The sequence below is a fragment of the Parambassis ranga genome, chromosome 7 (assembly GCF_900634625.1).
Source record: "Parambassis ranga chromosome 7, fParRan2.1, whole genome shotgun sequence".
In the NCBI taxonomy this organism is placed as follows: Eukaryota; Metazoa; Chordata; class Actinopteri; family Ambassidae; genus Parambassis; species Parambassis ranga.
The window spans coordinates 1,604,585-1,627,500 of record NC_041028.1 but is presented as its reverse complement, the minus strand read 5'-3'; the positions used below and the strand labels follow the sequence as shown (position 1 = coordinate 1,627,500).

Genomic DNA, 22,916 nt, shown 5'->3' with positions numbered 1-22,916 from the left:
GTCCAGTCTGAGCTCCTCTCCTGCTTGTTGTTCTCCCCACACTGTGATCTCTGAGCAAACCTGCCAAATATTCATGTAACACTGAGATGTGTCTTCTGACATTTTGCTGTAAATAAACCTGAATAAATGTATTTTAGACTAATTCTGTTGCAGCTGACTTCATATGATGCAGATCTGTAAGCAGGCAGAACACATGTGGAGACGACAAAGACGTCAGTGACCCGGAGCAGCCGGTGACCCGGAAAAAGTGCAGCGTGGAGGCAGAGAGCGGTTCAACCGTTCATCTCCGTCATGCAGAGGGGACACTTTGGCCATTGTTTGTCTTTCCTCTGTTTAACAGAGGGCGAGAGTGTGAACAGGGGGGAGAGAGAGAGAGAGAGAGAGAGAGGTGCTTACACAATCCAGTTTTACAGTCCGCTGCGTCAGCAGGCAGAATGTTTTCCTCCACTTGTACACGTCAAAAGATGAAAGGGAGACACAAAGGTTAGCTGCTGTCACCACATGTAGGAGCCTGTGGTCCTGCTCCTAACAGGACCAGGCTGATCAGGATCGGGATTAGGATTAGGATGAGGTAATCTGTTGACTGACTATGTCAATTCATCAATTATCAGATAAAAATCCAGATGACAGGACTGAACCACACCTTTATACACCTTAGCATCACCCTCCGTTTCTATGGCTACGCCTCATACCATCCTCAGTCTGCACTGTTCACACGCCGTGACACTGAACTCTCAGAGTTCTGTTCACCATCAGTGATCAGGTCTGATCTGCAGCAAATAACTATGACAGGATCAATGAAAACCATCAGTAAGAAGAAGAGAGACTCTGATCAAACAGCTTCTTCACAGATTAGCTGGAAAATATGTGACATGTCTGAAAATATCCACATGAAGCGAGTTAGCATCAACAAATTGGGTTTATTTAATCCCACTGCTCCACACAAAAACCAGCACGAGTTTCTAATCTGTCTGCTACAGCTTCCACTGGAAGAGCCGAACATCCCGGCAGATTAGACCGGAAGTGAAATTAATAAACAGTCAAGGTTTCAGCCAAAGCAGCAAACACACAAACACAAAGCAGCAAACACACAAACACAAAGCAGCAAACACACAAACACAAAGCAGCAAACACACAGAACACATGAACACACACCAGCAGCAGGTGCTTCTTACCTGCATGACGACCTCACGTGTCTCTGACCAGCTGCAGACAGGAAACCTCTGACTTCCGGTCTGAAATGGCGTCTTTGGTACATTTGTTTTTTTCCAAACAGCGGTGATGAACCAGAAAACATGAGCAGTGTGTTTGTAATCCTACAGAACAGGAGAGCGTGAGAACAGGCAGCAGACATCTTGGAAGGAAGGAGGAAGCGCAGCTGTGCTGATGAGGGCCGCTCCGACCAGACCCACCTGGACTTCATGCACAATATTTATCTATAAATAACTTCCTGTGCCTTCAACATAAGAACTCATTAAAAGTTCATTTTCAAAATAAGAGCGTAAACCACAGTGGAATATAATGCTCAGATTAACGCTGTGTAAACACGCAGGTTCTTCACTGTGGGCCTGCTGCTTTCTGCATGTGGGCAGGACGGAGAGCCGAAGTTACACAACTCTACATCAGAGCACACAAAGTGCTGCTTTCAGTGTTTACTCTGCTCCTGGAACAGCCCTGTACAAAGCCCATCCAGCCACTCCATGCAAACACATGCAGGCCGGGCCCCTGCAGGCTGAGGACTGAAGGACGACAACCACACAGTCAACAGAGAGCAGTGTGTGTGTGTGTCTGTGTCTGTGTCTGTGTGTGTGTGCTGCAGTGACACCGACACAGGGCTTTAGGCTGCAGGAGTCTACTTTATTGCATTTGCAATTTGACATGGTGACAAAGTGAAAGATATTTAACAAAAGGCACGTGGTGTGTGTGTGTGCGCACCACAGTGTGTCAATGCAAAACAGTATTACAAACGCAGGATGTTACAAAGGTTACAAAACGAAGGAGCTTATCGTTGCATCATTTTTGTTTTTTTTATATTTTTAAGGTTTTTTTGGTCGTCAATAAAAAAAAGACACAAGTTACAGAAACAAACACATTTAAGGCAGCCTGTACTACGATGAATAATATAAAAAAAAACTAAGGTTGTAAACGGGACGTCCTCCCGTCACCTAGCGTTGGTCGTTGGTTGTGTCGTGTGTTGTGTTGTGCCCCCCCCACACCCCCCAGGTGCGGTGTGGATCGGAGTGAGGCTGCAGGGATCAGGAGGAGGTGGGAGTTCCTGCATCGCTGCTCTCACTGCTCTGCCGCTGCATCACCATCTCCTTGGCAACGCAGGTGATCTGACCGTTTGTCACCACACCCGTGACCCCCGCCCTGCAACAGGCAAAGACAGAGAGAGAGAGGGGGGTTAAGAACCCAGACCCAGAGAGGAGAGAAAGTCCAGCAGAGCAAACAGACGCCAGTGTCGCGGCATAAAAGCTCGGTGCTTAGGGTCCACTGCCTCACACACGTCTGTACGCTGTGTGTGTGTGTGTGTGTGTACTTACTTCTGCTGTGCCTCCTCAGTCAACGGGGTCATCCCAGGCTGCTTCCCAAAAAAGAAACTGGACCACCAATGGCCAGAATCCTGCTTGGGGAGTCCTGCAGAAACAAAGAAAACACAACTTCATAAAACAAACATTAACAACCCAGCAAGTGTGACAGGAAGGGTGTGTGTGTGTTTCAGCCACACTCGGAGCCATAATTAGCTTTCAGATCAAGTTAAAGTGTCACCGCCCGAGCCTGACTGATCACACACAGACTACCATGAATGGAAATGAACATTGTTCTTACACAAAATGAGGTTAGGAGCTCTAAACACACTAAAACAAACAGAACTCCATGTCTACACACACATTAACCTTTCACCTACTTTTACACACAGCTCTGTGAGGAAGTGTGTGAGCGTGTGTGTGTGTGTGTGTGTGTGTGACTATTTCAGCTCCAGCACCATGCAGGAATCTGACCGAGTTTTAAACCGGCACAGTGACGCGGGCCTGAAACAGCAGCTCACTGCAGAACCAGGTGGGTTTCCATATTTACCAGGACCGCCTGGTGAAGTCAGCACATGCTAACTGGAGTCTGAACCGACACCTGAATCCTCATCCTGAAAGGGAGCAGCAGGGTGTGAGAGAACCCCTGAATAGGACTGAATATAACCTCCCTGCTGATCAGACAAAAAGCCGGCTCAGACCAGAGCGGTCCAGGTGCTTCTCTGTGATGACTCAAACACTGTGGGCTCTGAGGCAACAGCTGACTCAGCCGCAGCAATCGTAGCGTTACTGAACGCTCTGCGTGCAATATCACAGCAGAATGAGGAAACTAACTTGTGAAACAGATGTTAGGACGAACATCTGGCACAAAGATGCACTAACTAACATGATGGAACATCGTAGGGGGGCCGGATTCGGCCTGCGGGCCTTGAGTTTGAAGCGTTTTGACAGTTTTACCGACAGGTTCTACTGGAGCAGGATGAGCCAGCCGTGTTGATACTTTAAACACCGACTACCTTTGGTAATCAGCCATGTGAACACACACACCACTCAGACTTTAACCACAGTTAACAAAACCTGAATTCCAGTCACTCACCTGGATGGTGAGGGATGACCTCCCCACTGTACTCCGAACTGCCGCAAGAGCTGCTGCTGGAGGTGGAGCCGATGCGCCCTGCAGGAGGACAGAAGGAGCAGGAACCCCGTTAACGAGGTCAGATTTTGCTGCTCTGATACACAAGCTTCAAGCTTGTGTTCATCTATAAACAATAATAAATCATCTATAAAGGCAGCATTATTCATGTTTAAATACACAGGAAACACCAGTCAGCCGTCACACATTCAGCCAGAGTTCACTGTGACACAGACGGGAGGAAGGAGTCAGCCTGGCTTCGTGCATCGGACAGAGACTCACTTCGGTAGTAGTCAGTGGTCGCCACCAGAGAACCGCCTGCTGGAATAGCTGCCATTCTTCAGTTGTTGGTCGCTGTGCTCTGTGCTTGATGGAAACCTGGAGAGAAAATACAGAGCGGTTATAAACAGGCCAGGCGGCATTAACGGCTTCTCTCCTGACTAATGTCTGCACACGGCTGGAGGCCATGACGGTCTCAATAAACAAGCCTTGACTAACAACATTTGCACAATGCAGAGAAGATAGAAAAGACATGTGTGTCATAGGATTTAACGGATTATTAATCCAATAAATATTCTGGTTGGTAATAGAGCTCCTTTATTATTCCACTATAATATTCTTTGCAAGAGCAAAACTAACAGAGGGTTCATGAGAAGGTTTAAATGCAGACAGAAAGTCTTTAAAAACAACAATAACACACATTTGTACAGCAGGATGTGGTCCCACACACACACACACACACACACACCCTCAGCACCGTGACGTCACCTCACGTTTTGCAGACTTGTTTACATTAAGCCACTGCAGCAATCCGACATTTTGACGTTAATCTGTTTCACCAAGAATTATGTCCCAAAAAAGGGCAGAAGTTAAGAAAAATAAAAAATAAATAAATCAGTAAATTGACCAAATATGGTGCCTTTAATGTGGGTGGTGTATAAAACTCTTTAAGCAGTAGTTAAGGACATTTTGTTCAGGACAAAAACATTAACACACCAGCCTGTCCTCCGGGTCTGTGACCTCTGCTGATTTGGGGATAACATGAAACAACAGCATCACATACATGAATGAACCGAGGCGACAGACGCGGATGTTTTCGTCTCAAAACAAAGCAGCAGCTGCCATTTCAGGATGCTAACGTGCTAGCATCGTTAGCTCGCCCCCTCGGACTGCACAGAAAGCCCCCCCCCCTCCTTCTTCTTCTTCTCTCCACCATTTTCTAACCCCGCGCCGCATCCTCACCTTTAGCTCAACCGGACGTGCTCGATGTTCGGTAGCACCCAATTCAACTCAGTCGGCGAGGCTGGGGGAGTGGACGCTAGGCGACGGGGCCCATTTGAAAATAAGTTTTGGGTAAATGTAACCCTCCAAGGTCCGAACGGATGTCTCGACGCTGCTGTGTGTCTGACTGCGGGGGCGCTGCGCGTCCTCTTATAGGCAGGCTGCTGACGTCAGCTTCCGAGCGGGGCGGGGCTACAGCAGTGGCTCCTCCCTCCTCCTGGAGGACGGCCAGAACACGTCTGACCCACATCAACTGCGATTCTGGAACAAATGACTCATTTTGACCAATATTTATTAAAGCTCAGTGACGTCATTTAAATCAACACTTTAAACCGAAACACTTTGAAACTTTAAAACTTTAAATGTATTTATTTTAAATGAAACAATGCACATTAACTAACATAAGCATCTTTGTCCACCGGGTAAATATACCAACTTTAGCCTTACTAAGCTGATTAAAATCTACACATACATCTATAAAAACCATGAAAACCACTTAAAGTAACACATACAATAGAAAAACTATACTTTATAAACTAAATCTTCCTGTTTGTTGTTCAGTTCAGTGGTGGAGGAAGTACTGAAGCTTGGTACTTAAGTAAAAGTAGAAGTGCTACGTTACAATCCTACTTAAGTAAAAGTCTTAAGTACTTACTTTTAAATGTACTTAAACACCACCTCCATGTCTGACCTCACATCAGTCCAGCACAGCTGTATGAACACAACTGTATTCAGACCTTTTAAAATGTGTAGTGGAGAAGAAAGTACATATATTAGCTGCAAAATGTAGCGGAGTAAAAGTATGCACTGTTATTTTTACTTAAGTACAAATACATAAAAATGTACTTAAGTACAGTAACGAAGTACAAATACTTAGTTACATTCCACCACTGGGTCAGGCTGACAACCACGAATTTGTCACCTGAATAAATAAAGTGTTTACAACATTTCCACACTGTTAACAAGTGCTGTCTGTTTCTTTATCCAGCAGCTCCCTCCAGTGGTGAACAGAAAAACCAAAATCAGTACAGGCGAAAAAAAAACAAAACACACGTTGTCGGCAGGATTCGAACCTGCGCGGGGAGACCCCAATGGATTTCTAGTCCATCGCCTTAACCACTCGGCCACGACAACTGACAGCAGATTATCACGTGCGGTTTTTGTAAAATCTCGCGATGCACAACAAATGCAAACTTTTCCGTGGCTTTGTCATCTGGAGCATATTCTGATGGGCGAAGTGCGGGGTAAACCCTGGACAGACTGCCGGATACAAAGGGAACAGCGCACTCATGACTAGAACAACGATGATAACCCCAGAAATCGACAGTTTTCCCTGGTGGTCTAGTGGTTAGGATTCGGCGCTCTCACCGCCGCGGCCCGGGTTCGATTCCCGGTCAGGGAATGTTATTTTACAACATCTTTTTATTAAAACTTAATAGGAGTTTAGCTAAAGACGTTCAAAGTCTACAGTGACACAAACGTTAATAAAGACCTTTCATTACACAAAAACTAATTAACCATTAAATCCAGAGTGAAAAAACACTGAGCACACACCACGTCCTCATTTAAAGGAATGCTTTATTGATATCCAAACATATACAACAAAACCAAAAGTTTTAATTAATTCACCATAACCTTCCAAATCTGATCCCTTTTAACAATCTACATCAGCTGGCCCAGGACCTAAATAAAGCTAAGAGTACTTTCCTCTGAGCAGGCTTGTCATGTGCTGCACCCAAAACAAAAGGTTTCCATCCTAAACTACAGGTTCTAACAGGTGACAAAAAAAGGGGCCATTTACACCAACTAAATAGTCCTGTATCCTTTTAGTGTAAAAACAAATTATTTTTTGGAGCCAATATAATAAAAGAAAAAAAAACTTCTTGTAGTGTGCACAAGTTCTGTTTTTGGCGAAGCAGGAAGAGATTCAGAGGCTGTAACAGATATTTAAATATTGGCAACGTGTTTTCACATGATGGCATGTTAGGTAGGAACAATAAATCATCTCTAAAGTTCACCTCTCCAAACAGAAAGAAAGCCAAAACAAAACTGAAGACCTATTCACCTAAACAGGAACATCCTCTACCAAAAAAGAATCAACACATACAAAACAAGGAAACACACCCATGAGTCACTGGAAACAGTTTGACAAAAAAAAAAATAAGAAAGCTGTGGCAAGATGGTGACATTTTTTTTGGCAATGACAGAAGCAGAGAAAATCTAGTTTGACCAACAAATCTGTGAATATCAGGATTTCAACTCCATGAACTCTGAGGGCAACAGTGACTTTGTGTTAGTTTGGCCTCGTGCAGTGTGTGTGTCTGTGTGTGTGCAGTGAACAGGAGTGCATTGTTGGCAGCGAGATATCTTCCATGACACATTTCGGGGGGGACTCTAAATATCTTCATTGCTAACTCGCCTTTCTTCAGTCCAAGCAGTCTGTACAACTTAAAAAAAAGAAGAAGATTTTTCTACAAGCTAAATCATAACAGGAGATCCATTTAAAGTGAGTAAGGCCGATAGAGAAGCGGCGACATTCACCAGGTAGTGTACACAGCAAAGCATCGTCTCACATCGAGTTCTGTGTGTTAACAAAAGGGAGGGAACAGCCGCCAAACCGCGGTGAAGGAGGAAACACAGGCCGGGTGTGACGGCGACCGAGCGCGCCTTCAGTTTGTCAAATGAAATCACCCGTCGCTGTTTTCCTTCTTGACTCCATCAGTGGGTCGGTTTCACACACAGAACAAAGAACGAACATGTGAAACCGACCCAAAGCGCTGTAAGGTTTGCTCAGCCTCCCCCTGCTGTTCTTTATTTTCATTTAATCCCATCAACCTGACCTGCTGCCATCAGGCAGCACCGGCGACAATATATTTATTCATATATATTTATACATGTTGATAAAAGTTATGTAAAAACATTATGCAAAGCAGTGTAAAATAGTTTATAATACAAAATGGTTTAAGGTTTTCCTGCTTTTTTTTTGTTTGTTTTTTTTTTGGGTGTCACACGAGACCTCGGTTTGAGTTGTGAGATGAGATATGCACATGCATGTAGCAGTAGTAGGTCTTGGAGGGTTAAGATGTCCTGGATCTGCTCCCTCCCCCCTCCCCCCTCCCCCCTCCAGTCCAATCACTAACCTCTGAACCCGCAAGCGTCACAGCAAACTAGAGAGGGGGCTGTGCTCACAGTGAGAACGCATCACTTATAGTAGATGACAGTAGTCGGAAACGAGAAGACAGAAAAAGTCGGTTTAATTCGCAAAAAAAAACATTTTGCTTATGCCCGTCGATCTGCCTCCACCTTCAGGCTCCAGAGCCGAGACTGCCGCCGCCTGATGAAACCTCAGTTCCAAAGATCTGATAATGCCTGTCAGATTTCCTGAACCTGTTTAGAAGCCGTCTGAAGGGTGTGGTGTGCATGAACGAGGGGGGGTGGGTCTAACTATGGAGGAAGTGGAGGCAGGCGGTGGCGGTGATGTAACCGAGGAGCAAGGTCTGTAAATTATTCATGTTTAGACATCAACAAAATGGAGGCAGAGGAATGGAGGGCGCGATGGAGGGGGCGTCCCCGCCTCCAAGCCGTGAGTCCTTCACCTCGGCCTGCCTGCCTGATGCGGGGTTTGTGGTGGAGGGTCAGAGGTCGGTGGAGAGGTGGTAACAGTACAGTCTAAGGTCGTGAGGAAGGTGGCAGCGAGGAGGAGGAGGAAGAGGAGGTGGGCTGCATTCAGAAAGGTGGGTTCTCCTGAGTAGGGGTGGTGTCGGTGGGGGAACTGGCCGCCTCCCCGTTCCCTTTGGGACCGACGACCTTATACTGCAGAGAGACAGGAAACAGACGAGAGTCACTGGCAGCAGCCGATGCTCTGACACATCAGCTCCCTGCAGACGTCAGCAGCACTAGTCCTGCGCCTCACTGAGAGGAAAACTGAAAGACTAGATATCACCAAACTAATGCATCCTCTGGTTCTTCTTTACTGGACTTCACCCACAAGTAAATGTATGAAAAACAAACAGGCCGAATCAGCATGTTCAGACACACACACACGATAAATGATTCTTTTCCAGCGTTCAATAGAAAACAATCATTTCCTTCAGCTGAAGATTAGATTCCATGTGTTTACACGTGTTCATGATCAGAAATCCATTAAGCTCCTTCCACACATGCAGTGGACCCTGGACATGGTCCAGACATCACCCAGCGTATGTGTTCAAACAAATGACATCAGCTGGTCCTTAACCTGCTGGCTGCTAAACAACGTCCACCTGAGCTGATGGTAACAACCTGTGAGCAGACCGACGGCTTCCACTCACCTTCAGGTTCCCCATTTTATCCTCAAACGACTTGAAGGTCGCAGAGTTCCTGCAGAACAGACACAGGCAGAAATGTTACAGATAAATAACAGAAACGATCAAATAAAAACAGTCCTGTTATATTGAAGGATTATCAATACTTGTAGAGCCATGTTAGCAGTTTTTAAGTGGCTAGCGGTTATACTGACACTAACCAATATGACTGACAGAGTGATGAGGTCTAAGTGGACAAAATATCAGATGATAAGCGATATTTCAGAATTGATCAGACACTCAGTATTTTATAAAACCGGTCAAACCTGGTCCAAAAAACAGCAGCATCAACAAATGAGAACATCAGCAGCAGCAGCAGACATGTACAAGAGAGTGAGTGTGTGTGAGTGTGTGTGAGTGTAACACTGACATAAAGGTGTGTGTCACTTTACCTCATTGCGGGCATACTTATCGAGTGGCGAATGGAATAGTTGCTACTTTGTAAGCGTTAAAGAGAGGAGACAGAAGTGCAGGTGTTATAATGCAAGCGGGCACTGACACGTTATTATGCAGCAGATACAGCAGCTGAAGTGCAGTTAGCTCATAATCTCACAGATTACAGGTGACACATGGACATTTATTAGAATGCACCAAAATCAAGGGAATAAAATGGTGTAAAAGTTTCAGGAGAGAGGGAACTCGCCATCACTTTATTTTTTAATGGGCGGCATGATTATCGGTCAAGTTAAGGTCAAATAAGGTTCAGTGTCTCTGTGACGCACAGACATCAATCAATCATATTTTAACATAGCATTAACATGCTAACATGCTAATCCATTCAAGTAATCTAAAGGAATGAAGTAATGCAGGTGTTTAACTAATAACAGCAGGTTTGGAAACAGCACAAGTTCAAAAAAGTCAAATAATGAATATTAACGGCAGCAGAGGCGTGTTAGCCTTACCTAAAGGAATTAGAGAAAGGCAGAGCTCTGCAGGTCAAACCAAGGCAGCGATTAAAAGAGAGGAGAGAGAGAGAGAGAGAGTGAGCCCAAAGCAGCAATCACAACAAAACACAGAGACACACAAGGACACACAAACACAGGTGAGACAGCAGCAGCGTTATCAGCGGGGCGATCGGGCAAGAACAGAGCGGCGTCAGGACGACAGAGCGGGGCTGTGTTTGCTGTGTAACCAGTGACACCAGCAGCCTGATTTTCATGTTCTCTTATCTTCATACCAGCGTGTGTCACGACTGTACACACACACACACACACACACACACACACGGTCATAGGTTTTACTTTAGACTTTCAGGTCAGATTTAAAAACACCACCCTGAGTTTCACAGCAAATAAACTTGGAGAGGGAAAAACAGAGAGTTTAAGGTGAAGGAGGAAATATAACACGGTCCTAAGAGTAGACGTGGCTTCACTGGTCAAGAAACAAACTAAAGAGCAGATCAACAAGCAAAAGCTGCAAGAAAAGTGATGGAGCAGTGGGTCAATGATAAACAGCAAACACATCCATCACACGTCTCTTCATGCACACCCTTAACTGAAGAGCAAACATCAGTGTGGGCGTAAAGTAGAAATATTAAGGTCATTACAGCAGCCGTGTGAGTCAGGGCGCCGTGGGTGATGACATGAGTTAGTGTGAAGGAGTTAATGTCCGTTCTATACTAACTCCACCCTCACACATGCAGACACACACAGAACGTGACTTCAGGTGGAGGAACACATCTACAGGCTACAGGTCAGGGTGGGTCAACTAATTCCAGTGATGCATACAAATCACTGATGTCTCTGAATAAGTTGAACCGTCCCCTCAGGTAGCAGAGGGACCCCGTCCATAAACATGCTTCTGATCGATGGTTAATGTTGAGAGAAACAGTGCGCTGGTCCGCATGGCGAGACAACCTGAGAGCTACAAGGAACAATGAGCAACTGGACCTGGACTGAATCAATTAACCAACAAAACCCTGCTGGTTCCCAGATGGACTCAGTATAAATATCCGTCTGTGCTCATATCACGGTTCTGTCTGCTCTGCTCATTTGTTCTTGTAGCTCACTCAGGGTGTCGGCCATTTTGGCTCCGCTGCACAGTACCTCATGTCGCCCAGTCTCCTGGTGATGGCTGATCCCACTGTGGTGAGAGCTGCGCTGGTCTTCTGTCCTGCCTGGGAGAGGGTCTCCTGAGTCTTCTTGTATCTGCAGGGAGCAGGAGGAGGGAGAGGAAAGGTGGGAGGCAACGAACGGGAACAATGATGGAGGAAACAGGGAGGACAGAAACAAAGAAGTGGTCGGACAGGAGGAAGACAAAGAAGACAGATGGACAGGTGAGGGGAGACAGGAGGGCACAAAAAAGAACTATTAGACCAAACCAAACTAACAGCAGTTACTGCTACACCCACGTTTACCTCCAGTGGTCAGTATCGTCTTAGAAATACAGTCAATGAACTGAGGTGCACTGAGGCCTCACGTCTCCCTGTGCTGTTTATGATGAGTCCGGCTGCTTATGCAGTAGAATCCACCATAAAGGGTTAAAACTCCTCCTAACCCATCAGTGTTAATGGCAGGTGTGATTCAGCATGTCCCACAGCAGCCAGAGGATGAGAGTGCATGATGGGAAAATGAAATGGTCAAGCTGCCAAGGCCAGCTCCTGGGGAGCGGCTCCGCACAAGGCTTCACAAGACCAGCTGATTCATTCCGTATGAACTGCAGCAACAGCAGAAACCTAGCAGCAGAGGGGGACCTGGTGGTCCTGCTGGACATGCTTCAGCCCCGAGGACAGGTGAGGTCACTGAGCTTTAAATAAAGTGGGTCAAACAACGCCTCATCTGGACGAGAGGGCATCGATCACAGCGAGAATAACATCACACACTCTGAGCATGAGGGGTGGGGCGGCACCAACGTGATTTACTCATCGATTTAAAAACCCCAAAATGTAAGATACTCATCCTTCAAAGAGAAGAAATCCAGCTGCCAGATTCTGGTATTTATGTGAATTTCAAACACCTTGAACGGGCTGGTGCCTGGAAACTCAACATGTTGGATGAAGAGCTCCTGGTCTGTGTTTTTAAAGTGGACGGACATTTTTCCCCCAAAACAGCCTGTGATTATAATAAGAACCAGGAAGTAAGATGTTTGTTTTCAGCCCGGCTCCAGAACCTTCCTGTTGTGTGCATCCTGATAACCCTCCTCTGCTGTGGAGGGTTATCACACACATAAGACAAAAGACAAAGAGCTGGATGGTCTGGGCTGTAGTCTGAAAGCTAGGCTAACTGCCTCCCAACAGTATAGTATATAAAATACATGGTCACCTGGTAAATCAGTGCAGAAACTCTCCCTCTCTCTCTCACACAGTGTAGCCGGTCGTATGTTCACACATTCTGAGCAGCTGAGCCACGCAGACACAGCGGTGGCAGCAGCAGACGGTTCACAGAGTCTCAGCAAATACAACTTTGGAGAGGAGCTGGTGGCGCTGACGGTGCAGACAGCTGTACCCATCAACATGGCTGACGCCCCACACTAAGCACTTAAGCAGCATTTAAATCAAAACAAACCTAAAACACTGGAGGATCAGTTTCAGACTGTGTGCAGGCCCCTTCTTCATTTGCAGTGTTGTTAATTCTACAGATGTGATCAGATACTGGTAAAATAACTCACAGACCCACAGAGCTAACTCGCTGGTTAAAGGCTGCTTGCATGTATTTTTTAGAGCAGTTAGTCTTGAATCAAACAGCAGACCAGTCCCGGATTAGATTAGAACAGCCTATCACCAGGGAACCTGAACCCCACCCACCGGATCATAAGCCAGGCCTGTTTTTATCCATTCTCAAGGATTGTTTCTTGAAGACGTTTCGCCACTCCCCCAAGTGGCTTCTTCAGTTCTGCTACTGTTCTGGTTGGGAATCTGAGTTTTATGTGTTCAGGACCTCTGTGGGTGGATCTTGTAGGAGCTCACATGACTAAGATCCCTATAGTTGGTTAATGGCCAGTTAACGACCAGAACCTGTGGGATGAAGGGACAGGGCCGTGAACGGGTGAGAGCAGAACTGAAGAAGCCACTTGGGGGACGAAACGTCTTCAAAAAACATCCTTGAGTCCAGTTGCCTCGATTTAAATTCTTGGAAACAACTGAAATGTGTCTATAAAAAGTCTATAAAAAAGTCTGTAACACCCACAATAAGGTGGAGAATCTCTCCTGAACTCAGCCACCAACACAAATGCCTGCACATCTAAATCACCCGCAGCACCTCCACCATGACAGAAGCAAAAGAAAGGCTGCAGGACAAAGCATGGACAGGACAAACTCACCCAAAAACAAACAAACAAACAAACAAACTCCAAAGAAACCTTAGCTTATATACAAAAACAGGAACACAAAAGAGAAAGGGGTCAACTCACGCTTCAGAGCGGGTAATGTCATCCAATGTGGCTGAGGCAGACAGATATCTGAAGACACAACAGCAGGATAATGACACAGGGGAAGAGACACACACTCACAATACAGCAGTCACAAAGGCTAAGCTCCACGTCAGGCCCTAACTAAACTCTGTGTTTACTTTTTCTATGGTCATTCTTATTTAAATCACTGTAAAACATCAGAAAAATAACATTTGTTAAACAGAATAATCACGGTTTGATCAACAGGAACTTACTTTTATTTTTTAATATTAAATAAAATGTTGATCGTCTGGTCCCTGCCTGCTGCTCACAGCAGGTTTTACATCAATACAGTTCATGTAACAGTTTTAAAAGGAACAACAACAACAACAGTTCCTCCATAAACATGACAGCCGAGGCTCTGAGGAAGTAACAGGTAACTTCTCCTAGTGTTGTTTAAAGTATTCATTCACCCAACACGAACCAGGCTGACGGTGCATGGACAGATATCGGCGTGCAGATGAGGTCAGATGCTTCAAGAGTTTAAAATTGATCCATAGCGGATTTCTGAAGACATTTCACCACTCGGGGGGGATGTGAGTCGTCACTGATGTCGATTTTAAACTCTTGGACCTGGCCTGGATGAATCAGACCCTGTGACACATGACGCTCTGATAAGGAAAACTGTGATGAATGAAGCGGCAGAGACCATTTCAGACCATGAACCCCCATTTATATACACGTGTACTGCTGAAGTACCACCCTCATTCAAACAAACACCAGCATCTTCTGAAAGCAGGCATCAACTTCCTTTAAGTCCTGCTCAAATTTCAAAGTAACCGTGTTCCGATTCAACACTACAGGAAGCTGCGAGGGCCAAGATAAAGCACACCATTAGAAGGAAACAGTCCAGTAACTCCCAAACATCAAACAGGTTCATGCATCAAACGTTTCTTATTCATGATGCATAACAAGGCAGGTTGAAGCTCACACCTGCCTCTGGAATAACAGAGGTGCTGTGTTTAAACTGTGTGATGATGATTGTTACAACAGAACTCATGACTGACAGCTGGGGCGGCTTCGTGTTTGGAGACGATTCTGACATCTGTTAATGTCTCACTCAGCAAACAGCGCAAACAACAACAACCTCCTTTAAGCTGTGTACGATGTAGGAAGCCGCCCACTGAACCTGCTGAGCCCATTACATTCCACACGTCTGAAACAGCATCTTTCAGCCGACAAAGGACATTCAGAGAATGCCGGATGCAGTGAAACGGGCCTACACAGAGCTAAGAAACCCTGTCCAATCACAGTGCAGCTGCATTTCCTGAAGAAAACGCAGGTTTGATCGCAGCAGCTGAAGCGTTTGAACTCTGCATGTAATTCATAGAAAACACGAAATATGAACAGAAGCTGAATCAGTCTCTGCAACACACAGAGGAGACCTCAAAAACCACTTGGTATAAAACCGTTAACCATTCGAAAACTATAACCAGCAGAACTCTGAAAAGTACCAGCTGAACAGAGCAGAAGAAGCTCAACACTTTGATATATGAACGGTTTCTGTAGCTGAAAGCATGCAGGCGCTCAAAACGTTTAAAAGACGAAGAGTCTGCTCTCTCACAGACTTTAATGTTAAATACATTTTTGAAAAAGCTTAATATTTTAAAAACTATAAACAGCAGAACTCTGAATAGTGACAGCTGAAAAGCCCTGAAGAAGCTGAACATGTTGATCTTTGAATGGTTTCTGTAGCTGAAAGCATGCAGGCGCTGAAAACTTGAAAATGTTGGAGAATCTCTCATTGACGTCAATGTTAAATTACTTTTTTAAAACGCTTAATATTTTAAAACTATCTTGCTCTGCAATCAAACTAAGTTTGACGTGCCTTCATCTCATCAGGCTTGACTTCTCCCCCTCTTTGTGGCTGACATCAGGGAGCAGACGTAGCCTGATAGCAGCTCAGCAGCAGCCTCTGTCCTTCCAATGGGTCTAAATAAGATTAAATAAGATTTCCACCATCTGTAGCATGTTTGTTTGGGATTAGCCACACTAGCACAAAAACTATCATCTATCAACTATCAACTATCAGAACGGGCTTCCTGTCATAACAATAAATAAATCACGGCCTTGCAGATCAGTCAACACACGTTTTTACCCTGATCTAGTGGTGCGACAGCAACAGGAGACTTGTCTCCTTCAGACAAGGCCGGGCCTTATGTCCCGACATGCATCAGCACAATGCAGCTTACTGTACAGCACAGCTCTACACTCCCACCACTGATGAACAGACGCAGGGCTCCTCCTCACATCTAACCCGGGAGGATCGTGGGTAGAAGTATTTCTTCATCGTGGGTTTATTTTAAGAAAGTGTTCCATGGCCACCTGATCCACAACAATATTGCTCAACAGTGTAGAAATAGAAGCCACACACACACACACACACACACTTCCTAACAGTATGCTCCTAGAGCTCTCTACACTGAGGTGAGCATTTCATTCAACAGTTGAGTGACTCTCCACCCACTCTAGTCTTCATGGCAGCTGTCAGTCTCTGTGCCATGATAATCCATGACATTCTTTTTGGTCAGCCTGTATCTTTGCTCTCTCTCTCTCTCTCTCTGGTCATCACGTGTCATGTGATTAAGCAAAAGACTGTCTCTGTCTCCGTCTCTCCGCCCCTCCATCTATCTCGCTCACATTCCTTTCCTGTCCTCCCGCTGTTCCTGCAGCAGCGAGTCTAAGCCGCCCGTCTGGTCGCCAGGCACGACGAGGGTGCAGGCATGTGTGTGAATGTGGGCAGGAGATAGACACACATTGTACTGTGCTGGGCATTGTGTGTGTCTGTGTGTGTGTGTCTGTGTGTGTCTGTGTGTGTGTGTGTGTGTGTGTGTGTGTGTGTGTGTGTGTGTCTGTGTGTGTCTGTGTGTGTGTGTGTGTGTGTGTGTGTGGGCTTACACCAAGAATGATGTGCCTTCTTGCATGAGTGTGAATGGATTTCCAGCCGTGTGCGTCTAATAACCCACAATTATTTTAAGACTGTTCAGAAATGCGACATGTACGTCTGTTTGTGTGTGTGAAACTGGAACAAACGGGAAGTCGTGCTGCCGCCCTGCCGCACCTGCTGCTGCTGCGATGTGCCTGTGAGAACAGGGTCAGCAGCACTGGAGGTCTGTCCACCCGTCAGGCTAACTATCTGAGCGAGCTCGCCAATCCAGTTTGTTTCAGAAGCAGCCACATGGAACATTCCATTAGCTTCAGACCTCACCGCAGCTCAGTGGAAACACTTCAAATAGTGAGTCAAGAAGCACCTTTAAAAAAACACAGTCCTCCTGCTGTTGGCTTCCATTTTGCTAACAGAGATAAAAGTATGTCTTGGCTGTGTCGGCTCATTAAAACGAGCGGGGATGGATTACTGAAGGAGCCTAATGGGCACCGTCTCCACGGCTTCTCTGAGTTAAACATGTTCAGCAGCAGAAAGCTCCGGTGAAGGAAAGGATCTTTATCATCATCCTACATGAACAGATGTTTGTGGTTTTCCATTGTGAACCAAATGATTGATTCATTTCATTGTTTTTAGCCAAACCCCCTTCAGACTGAAATCATTACATAATGGGCAACAATTACCAGAGAGTGAGTGTGTGTGTGTGTGTGTGTAGTCACATAAAAAGTAACTGAAAACTGGGAATGCTGCACTTAAAAAGGCCGCTAACACAACAAATATGACCAGCCCAAAAAATGCTTCAAAGGTTTTTCTGTGCAGCAGGTTAGAAGCAGACTCAGTGTGAAAGAGGGGAAGTGTCTGAAAAGCTACAAATATGGTGAGGAAGCAGAGAGGAGGACATGTGTCATCACTTCTGGAGGAAGACCGCTGACCTGTGTGTGTGTGTGTGTGTGTGTGATTTCTCAGAGATGATTTCAAACACCAGATAAACACAGAGGCTGAGTCACAGGCCACGGTGGACTAACACAGATTCAGGTGAGTCAGTTATGTATGGCTGCCATGGTTAGAAGGAAACACACACACACACACTAAGTCCCACTTCAGTGCCACAAGTCTCGCCACATATGCAACAGAGTCCTGACAGCAGCAAAAAAACCCGATCCAGAATCACACACAGACACCCTACTGGACTCCAAGGTAAACAGTTGAAATGTCAGCATTCTCAGACATGGTTAGAAGGTGAGAACAGAGAGGGATGGAGGGGAAGCAACAGTCAGAGCGTGAGAGAGCAAACAGCGCAGAACCCCGGACCATCACCAGCGAGCTGCAGGCAGTGCACGGACTCACAGATCTGAACCGGTGACTCTCTCACTCCACTGGCCCAGCTTCTCAGTGGTCCTCACATAGCTAGAAACACAGACAGGAGGGCGTCACTCTGCAGAGGTTCAGCACCAGCTCTGAAACGATCCATCAGTGACGCCTCCATGTTCACATTCAGTCACACAGAGGGGACTTCCTGCACCGAGCATCTTATCTACAGAGACACCAGCATGACTCCACCTTTAAGAACGACTCACACTGAAGCTCAGCCCTGATCTGACATTCCCTCCGTCAGACTCACTGAGAGGATGTGTGTCCGTCTTTCAACAGCATTATATTTGAATCAACTATTCATGATGCTGGAGGTCCAGTAGCCAGAGAGAGTGATGTCAGCAGCTACTCTTCATTTAGCCAAAGTCAACGTGACTCAAGATAAACGGTGATATTTATGGATTCATATATTTAACACGCTGACAAGACACACACACAACAGTTGATACGAGCACCAAGTTAATTAAAACACGCGTACTTGTTTTCTAAATGAGGCGACTAAAAATGTCAACAGATAAGATAAAGAGCGAGGGGACGGCGCCGCGCCGCCGCTTGAATAAAATAACACAGCGGCTCATTAAGATGCTTCAAACCTCGTCCTCCCCCTGCTGAGGTTAATTACTACAGATGCTTAGTTAATCAAGGAAAATATGAAGACTTGAAATCTGGTTTCAAACTGAGAAGTGGAGGGAAAACTGTGACGAGCTCCATTGGTAAATGAAGCTTTGAAATGATAAATACATCTTGTATCTGATAACGCAGCACTTTTGCCTCTGCTTCTGTTTCAGGCTGTGAAATGTGATCCGAGGACTCCCGGGCCCTGGATGCGTTGCCACGGTATGAGTCACTTCCTGACCGGCTATTTCTGAGAATATCTGCGAGGAGCTGTGATTCAGGGTCGCCTCAGTGAGCTGCAGTCCCGAGTCACCTGGAGGGTAGAAGGAACTTCTAAACCTGCCTGTGCAGGACTGTAGACAAAAAAAAGAGTCAACCCAAAACAGCCACATAGGTGCCAAGGCACATTCCAGACAGACGGGCCAACATTTCCTAGAAAGAGATTCAGTCTTATCACCCACACCTGAAGCAACATGCCCAATAACAAACCACTGCTATTTTAACAAGAATCATCACGTCTGCAGCAGTCCGAGTCCTCAGAAATAACCACGTGATCTGGTTTAAAGTGTTGTAGTGAACTAGTGAACAGACTAAACTGAACCCTGCACAGGACATCTGCTCCGACTCTGGCTGTGAACATTGGTTACATGTCATTCGAGGTCCTGGACTGAACAATACATACGCATTGGAGGTCTGCACGTCTTGCCAGCTCTTGGTGAGGTTCTGCTTGAGTTCGTTGAGCGGGCTGAGGCCGAGCTTTCTCTTCAGCTCTGCGGCGTGTCTCTCTTTGGCCGACAAAACCTGACGCAACGTGTTGATCTCCTCCTCCACCTGAAACACACAGCAACCGTCCAATGACTGTACAGACGGCACGCCGGGTTACAGGCGGCGTTGTGGTCGTCCAATGAGGGCTTCCGACATCTTCGCAATTTTTGGCGATCGGGGACTTTATAGCTTCTAGACAGTGGTTTAAAATGGGCCATTGGCTCATTGATCTTTATCAACATGTGACCAGCTAATGACTCTGGAACCTACCTTGGTGAGCTCAGTACGGAGCTCCTCAGCCTCTTCCTCCGTCAGGCCAGGTGGAAGAGGGGTGGCTGAGTTACCCATGGCTCCCTGCACCGGCACATCGGACAGGCTGTCTGAATGATCCACGCTCAGACCCTTGTTTGGAGAGTTCAGGTTGATATCTGGGATGACAGGAAGACATCAGAGTAAAGTTGAGAGGCCATGGGAGGTTAAAGAAACACCCACAAGAAGTGTTAAAAGCCAAGAGTGGTTTACTCAGATTACCCCTTTCTGTATCCATTACACACACACACACTCTAACAACCAGGCTCAGGAGGAGGGTAGAGTTGCCAGCAGGAAAAGTAAGTGGCAATTAGCGTCGTAACTTAAGATCCTTCTTTTGGACCATCACACCTTTCACTGGTACTGAGAACAGGAACTCTGAGCTGAACATGATCGACCAGATGACCAAAAGAAAGAAAAATATCTCCATAAAATATTCATATAAAATAGATCAAGCCCTAAACGAGGACGCTTCTTATGTGCCCGTTGACTCCTCTGGCTGCTTTAGCCCTCGCATTGCATTTGTTGTTCACACACTGAAATCTGCATCGGTCAGCATTTCTCCAGCACTGAGCACATCTTGTATCATTCACCTGAAAACACCAGCACAGTTCTGGCAGCGACAAAACCTTGGCATAGCCAGAGCTGGCACAGAGGACAAGAGGACACGACGAGCCCGAGCATAAAAAAAACCCTAACTGCAGGAAACAATGGGTAAAAATAGACTTTATGCAGCAACACTAACACAATATGAACTCAGTGGGGGAACCTAACATGAACAACTATCTCAAACCTCACAACACACACACACACACACACACAGTATGTGAAGAGAGGAACTCTTTCAACCTCACTTTCTGCTTTTTAATGTGAATTCTTCACATTTTAAGCATCACAACAGCTGTGTGACTTTGTTATAACTTCCTGATTGACAGCAGCATCTGCATCTGCACGAACAGCGCTTCAGACGCACGGACTGCTTGTTGCAAAAGATGAAGGATTAGCGTTATCTTCAGGTAATGCAGGAGAAGCTGTCTAAGCCGGAGTCTTTCCAATAACATCTGTGCACAAGCTGACAGGAGACACGACGACTCCACCCTCAAGGTATATTGATTTAGTGATTCAGACCGGCCAACAGGACGATAAAACAAAAAAACAGCTGAGGTGGCAACAGAGAGACAACAGTGCCCGTGATAGTGAAGAAAACTGTTTTATTCTAACAAGCATTAATGTAAACTCTTACCCGCCCTTTGTTCCCTTTCTGCAGATAACCTCTACATTCTGACAGATCATAAGGTGCTTCATGCAGCTTGCACTCGCTGCCTGACTCCTCTGCAAACATTAACAGGCGTATCCTGTCTATGTCCACAGCCACACCCCTTACTACAAACCTAACCTGCTGCTGCAGCCGCTGCCGCTGTATTCTGGCTCGTTTCAGGCTGATATGGAAACAAAAATCATTCAGTTCTCCTACAAAGAAGCTCTATTAGCTGCCATTTACTGCCAGTGATTTGGAGACTCTTTGGCAGAGTAGCATCAAATCTGAACACATCCGTTGGGAAAAGGGTCAAAAATCCCATGGCCTGGTTCCACAGAATGACAAATCGGGGGTCATACTGAGGTAGACACGTCCTGGTTCATTCCAGTTTGTCGTACATCATGTAGAAGTAAATGCAGGCAACCTCGGTCACTTCCTAAAAACGCTCATCCTGAGGCAGAGGAAGCCTAACACAACATGACATGTCTATCATGGCCGCTCACTACCATGAACTGCAGGACCGGGTTCAGGAAGACTTATTAGGACATTCTCCAAAAGCATCAGCGGCATTAACAGGCTTGTCAGGACGATAGCTGCTGTGGGGCAACAAAAAATGTGCATTTATCTCGTCTGAAGGCCATTTAGACCAGGATTCACAGTGACGTGTTGATCTCTAGAGGTTCATTATTCTGCATAAACATATTTTTCCATGACAAGACAAGACACAGAATAAAGGCATCGAGGTCAGGAGAGGAAACCATGATGAAGCAGGTGGAGTTTCTTCCTCTTTGACCTCCTGGCACCAGTCAGCTGATCAAACAACCAGCTATGACCAAGCCAGGAGCTAGCATAGCATGCTAAGGGTGTTATTAAGTTCAATACATCTGATAAATGACATTCATTCACATCAGATCAGGACGGACTGAGCGCAGAGGTGTGCTTTAGCTAACATCCTCCTTCTTGTTGTTTACAAACTCGTCCCTGTCCAGAAGTGGCGGGTTTGTGGAAGTGTGACAGAAAACAGGACACTGTTCACTTCTTAAGTGGATTAGTGTCACTCCCTGTGTGTGAAATTGTGTTGGAAGCTGTAGTGAATTAGTAACACGATCCAGCTCCCGTCCCTTCACTCCCTGCTGCTGTCCCTGTCACTTACCCGCGGGCCCGTCCTGCCCGCACGACTCCACGACTACTGTCATTTATTAGCTTTTAATGAGTCAAAACACAGAAACACACGGGATACACACACACTCACTGTTCGAGTGGATGTGAACAAACAAACAACAACAACCTGCTGTCAAAGTGTTCGTGAATTCCACACACTCAGCTTGGCTAGCTAACCTGCCCGCTAAGCTAACAATCAACGCTACCTTGGCTGGCGGGGTCCATGGCGTCGATGTGACGGAGCTGCGACTCCTGATTTATTCGAAAGTTAGACTCGTCTGGCGTGAAGTGCGGATTGTTGCGTGATTTCCACTCTGCGTGGGGATTTCTTCCTGACTGCAGTGACTACTCCCACTCGCAGAAAGCCGTCGACAGGAACAGTAAAGCAGCCCAACAGCCAGCTCAGCTTAAAAAGCTCGCCGCTAAGCTAACGTAGCAACAGCGCCACATCCGGGCGGGGATTTTCAAAATAAAGCACAGCGTACCTTCGTGTGTCCAACAATTATGACAAAATGATGTTATACTTGTGATATATTTCTCCAAATATATCAGCAGATATAACAAAATATATATTTTAACCGTTTTACTTTTTTTCTGCAAGGCATCAAATAAAATAATAAAGTGTTATAATAATAAAAATAAAACATCCGGGTTTTTTTTTTTCGTCTTAGACGGGTGTGGTTAAAACACAACTTTTTAAACATGGTACTAATTTTGCCGTGTAGCTAGTCTTAGTATTTAAACAAATAAATAAAAATAATTTGTGCTTTTATTTACAAGGCGTGTCCCATAAAACCGGAAGTTGTTTTCTTTTGTAGTAACTGCACTTCTGAGACTTCCGTCGTGGTCAAATGACGTCACAGAGACAGCTGTTTTGTTGAAA

The 22,916-nt window shown here is 45.8% G+C and overlaps 2 protein-coding genes and 2 non-coding genes across 7 annotated transcripts; 1 reads left to right on the top strand and 3 right to left on the bottom strand.

Annotated features, from left to right (window-relative positions):
- Positions 1 to 1,836: 1,836 nt before the first annotated feature.
- LOC114439108 (pancreatic progenitor cell differentiation and proliferation factor B-like) lies at positions 1,837 to 5,083 on the bottom strand. The gene is made up of 5 exons (XM_028410878.1): positions 4,903 to 5,083; positions 3,943 to 4,038; positions 3,625 to 3,702; positions 2,544 to 2,637; positions 1,837 to 2,370 (listed from the first exon to the last, which is right to left on the bottom strand). The coding sequence occupies exons 2-5, from the start codon at positions 3,995 to 3,997 to the stop codon at positions 2,256 to 2,258; spliced, it is 342 nt and encodes a 113-aa protein (XP_028266679.1). The 5' UTR covers positions 3,998 to 4,038; positions 4,903 to 5,083; the 3' UTR covers positions 1,837 to 2,255.
- A 910-nt stretch (positions 5,084 to 5,993) lies between these two features.
- Positions 5,994 to 6,075, bottom strand: trnas-aga (transfer RNA serine (anticodon AGA)). Its single transcript has one exon. It is a non-coding gene; the product is annotated as a tRNA-Ser (tRNA).
- A 196-nt stretch (positions 6,076 to 6,271) lies between these two features.
- trnae-cuc (transfer RNA glutamic acid (anticodon CUC)) lies at positions 6,272 to 6,343 on the top strand. The gene has a single exon. It is a non-coding gene; the product is annotated as a tRNA-Glu (tRNA).
- A 158-nt stretch (positions 6,344 to 6,501) lies between these two features.
- LOC114439103 (tumor protein D54-like) lies at positions 6,502 to 22,473 on the bottom strand. 4 transcript variants are annotated; one of them, XM_028410862.1, is made up of 8 exons: positions 22,240 to 22,473; positions 19,576 to 19,733; positions 19,223 to 19,371; positions 17,902 to 17,961; positions 13,632 to 13,679; positions 11,330 to 11,431; positions 9,252 to 9,300; positions 6,502 to 8,754 (listed from the first exon to the last, which is right to left on the bottom strand). In XM_028410862.1, exons 1-8 carry the CDS (start codon positions 22,256 to 22,258, stop codon positions 8,668 to 8,670), a joined length of 672 nt encoding a protein of 223 aa, XP_028266663.1. In that variant the 5' UTR covers positions 22,259 to 22,473; the 3' UTR covers positions 6,502 to 8,667. The 4 variants fall into 4 exon arrangements, with proteins under 4 accessions (XP_028266663.1, XP_028266664.1, XP_028266665.1 ...); XM_028410863.1 differs by lacking the exon at positions 13,632 to 13,679; XM_028410864.1 differs by lacking the exon at positions 17,902 to 17,961.
- Positions 22,474 to 22,916: the final 443 nt, after the last annotated feature.

Bases quoted from the DNA above. Each gene is read 5' to 3' on its own strand.
- LOC114439108 (XM_028410878.1), bottom strand. From the start codon at position 3,997: ATGGCAGCTATTCCAGCAGGCGGTTCTCTGGTGGCGACCACTGACTAC. The intron at 3,703-3,942 runs GTGAGTCTCTGT...GTCCTCCTGCAG, and splicing joins GACCACTGACTACTACCGAA to GGCGCATCGGCTCCACCTCC. The intron at 2,371-2,543 runs GTAAGTACACAC...TGCCTGTTGCAG, and splicing joins ACTGAGGAGGCACAGCAGAA to GGCGGGGGTCACGGGTGTGG.
- LOC114439103 (XM_028410862.1), bottom strand. The intron at 19,372-19,575 runs GTAGGTTCCAGA...TGTGTGTTTCAG, and splicing joins TCCGTACTGAGCTCACCAAG to GTGGAGGAGGAGATCAACAC. The intron at 9,301-11,329 runs GTACTGTGCAGC...TCTGTTCTGCAG, and splicing joins AGGAGACTGGGCGACATGAG to GAACTCTGCGACCTTCAAGT.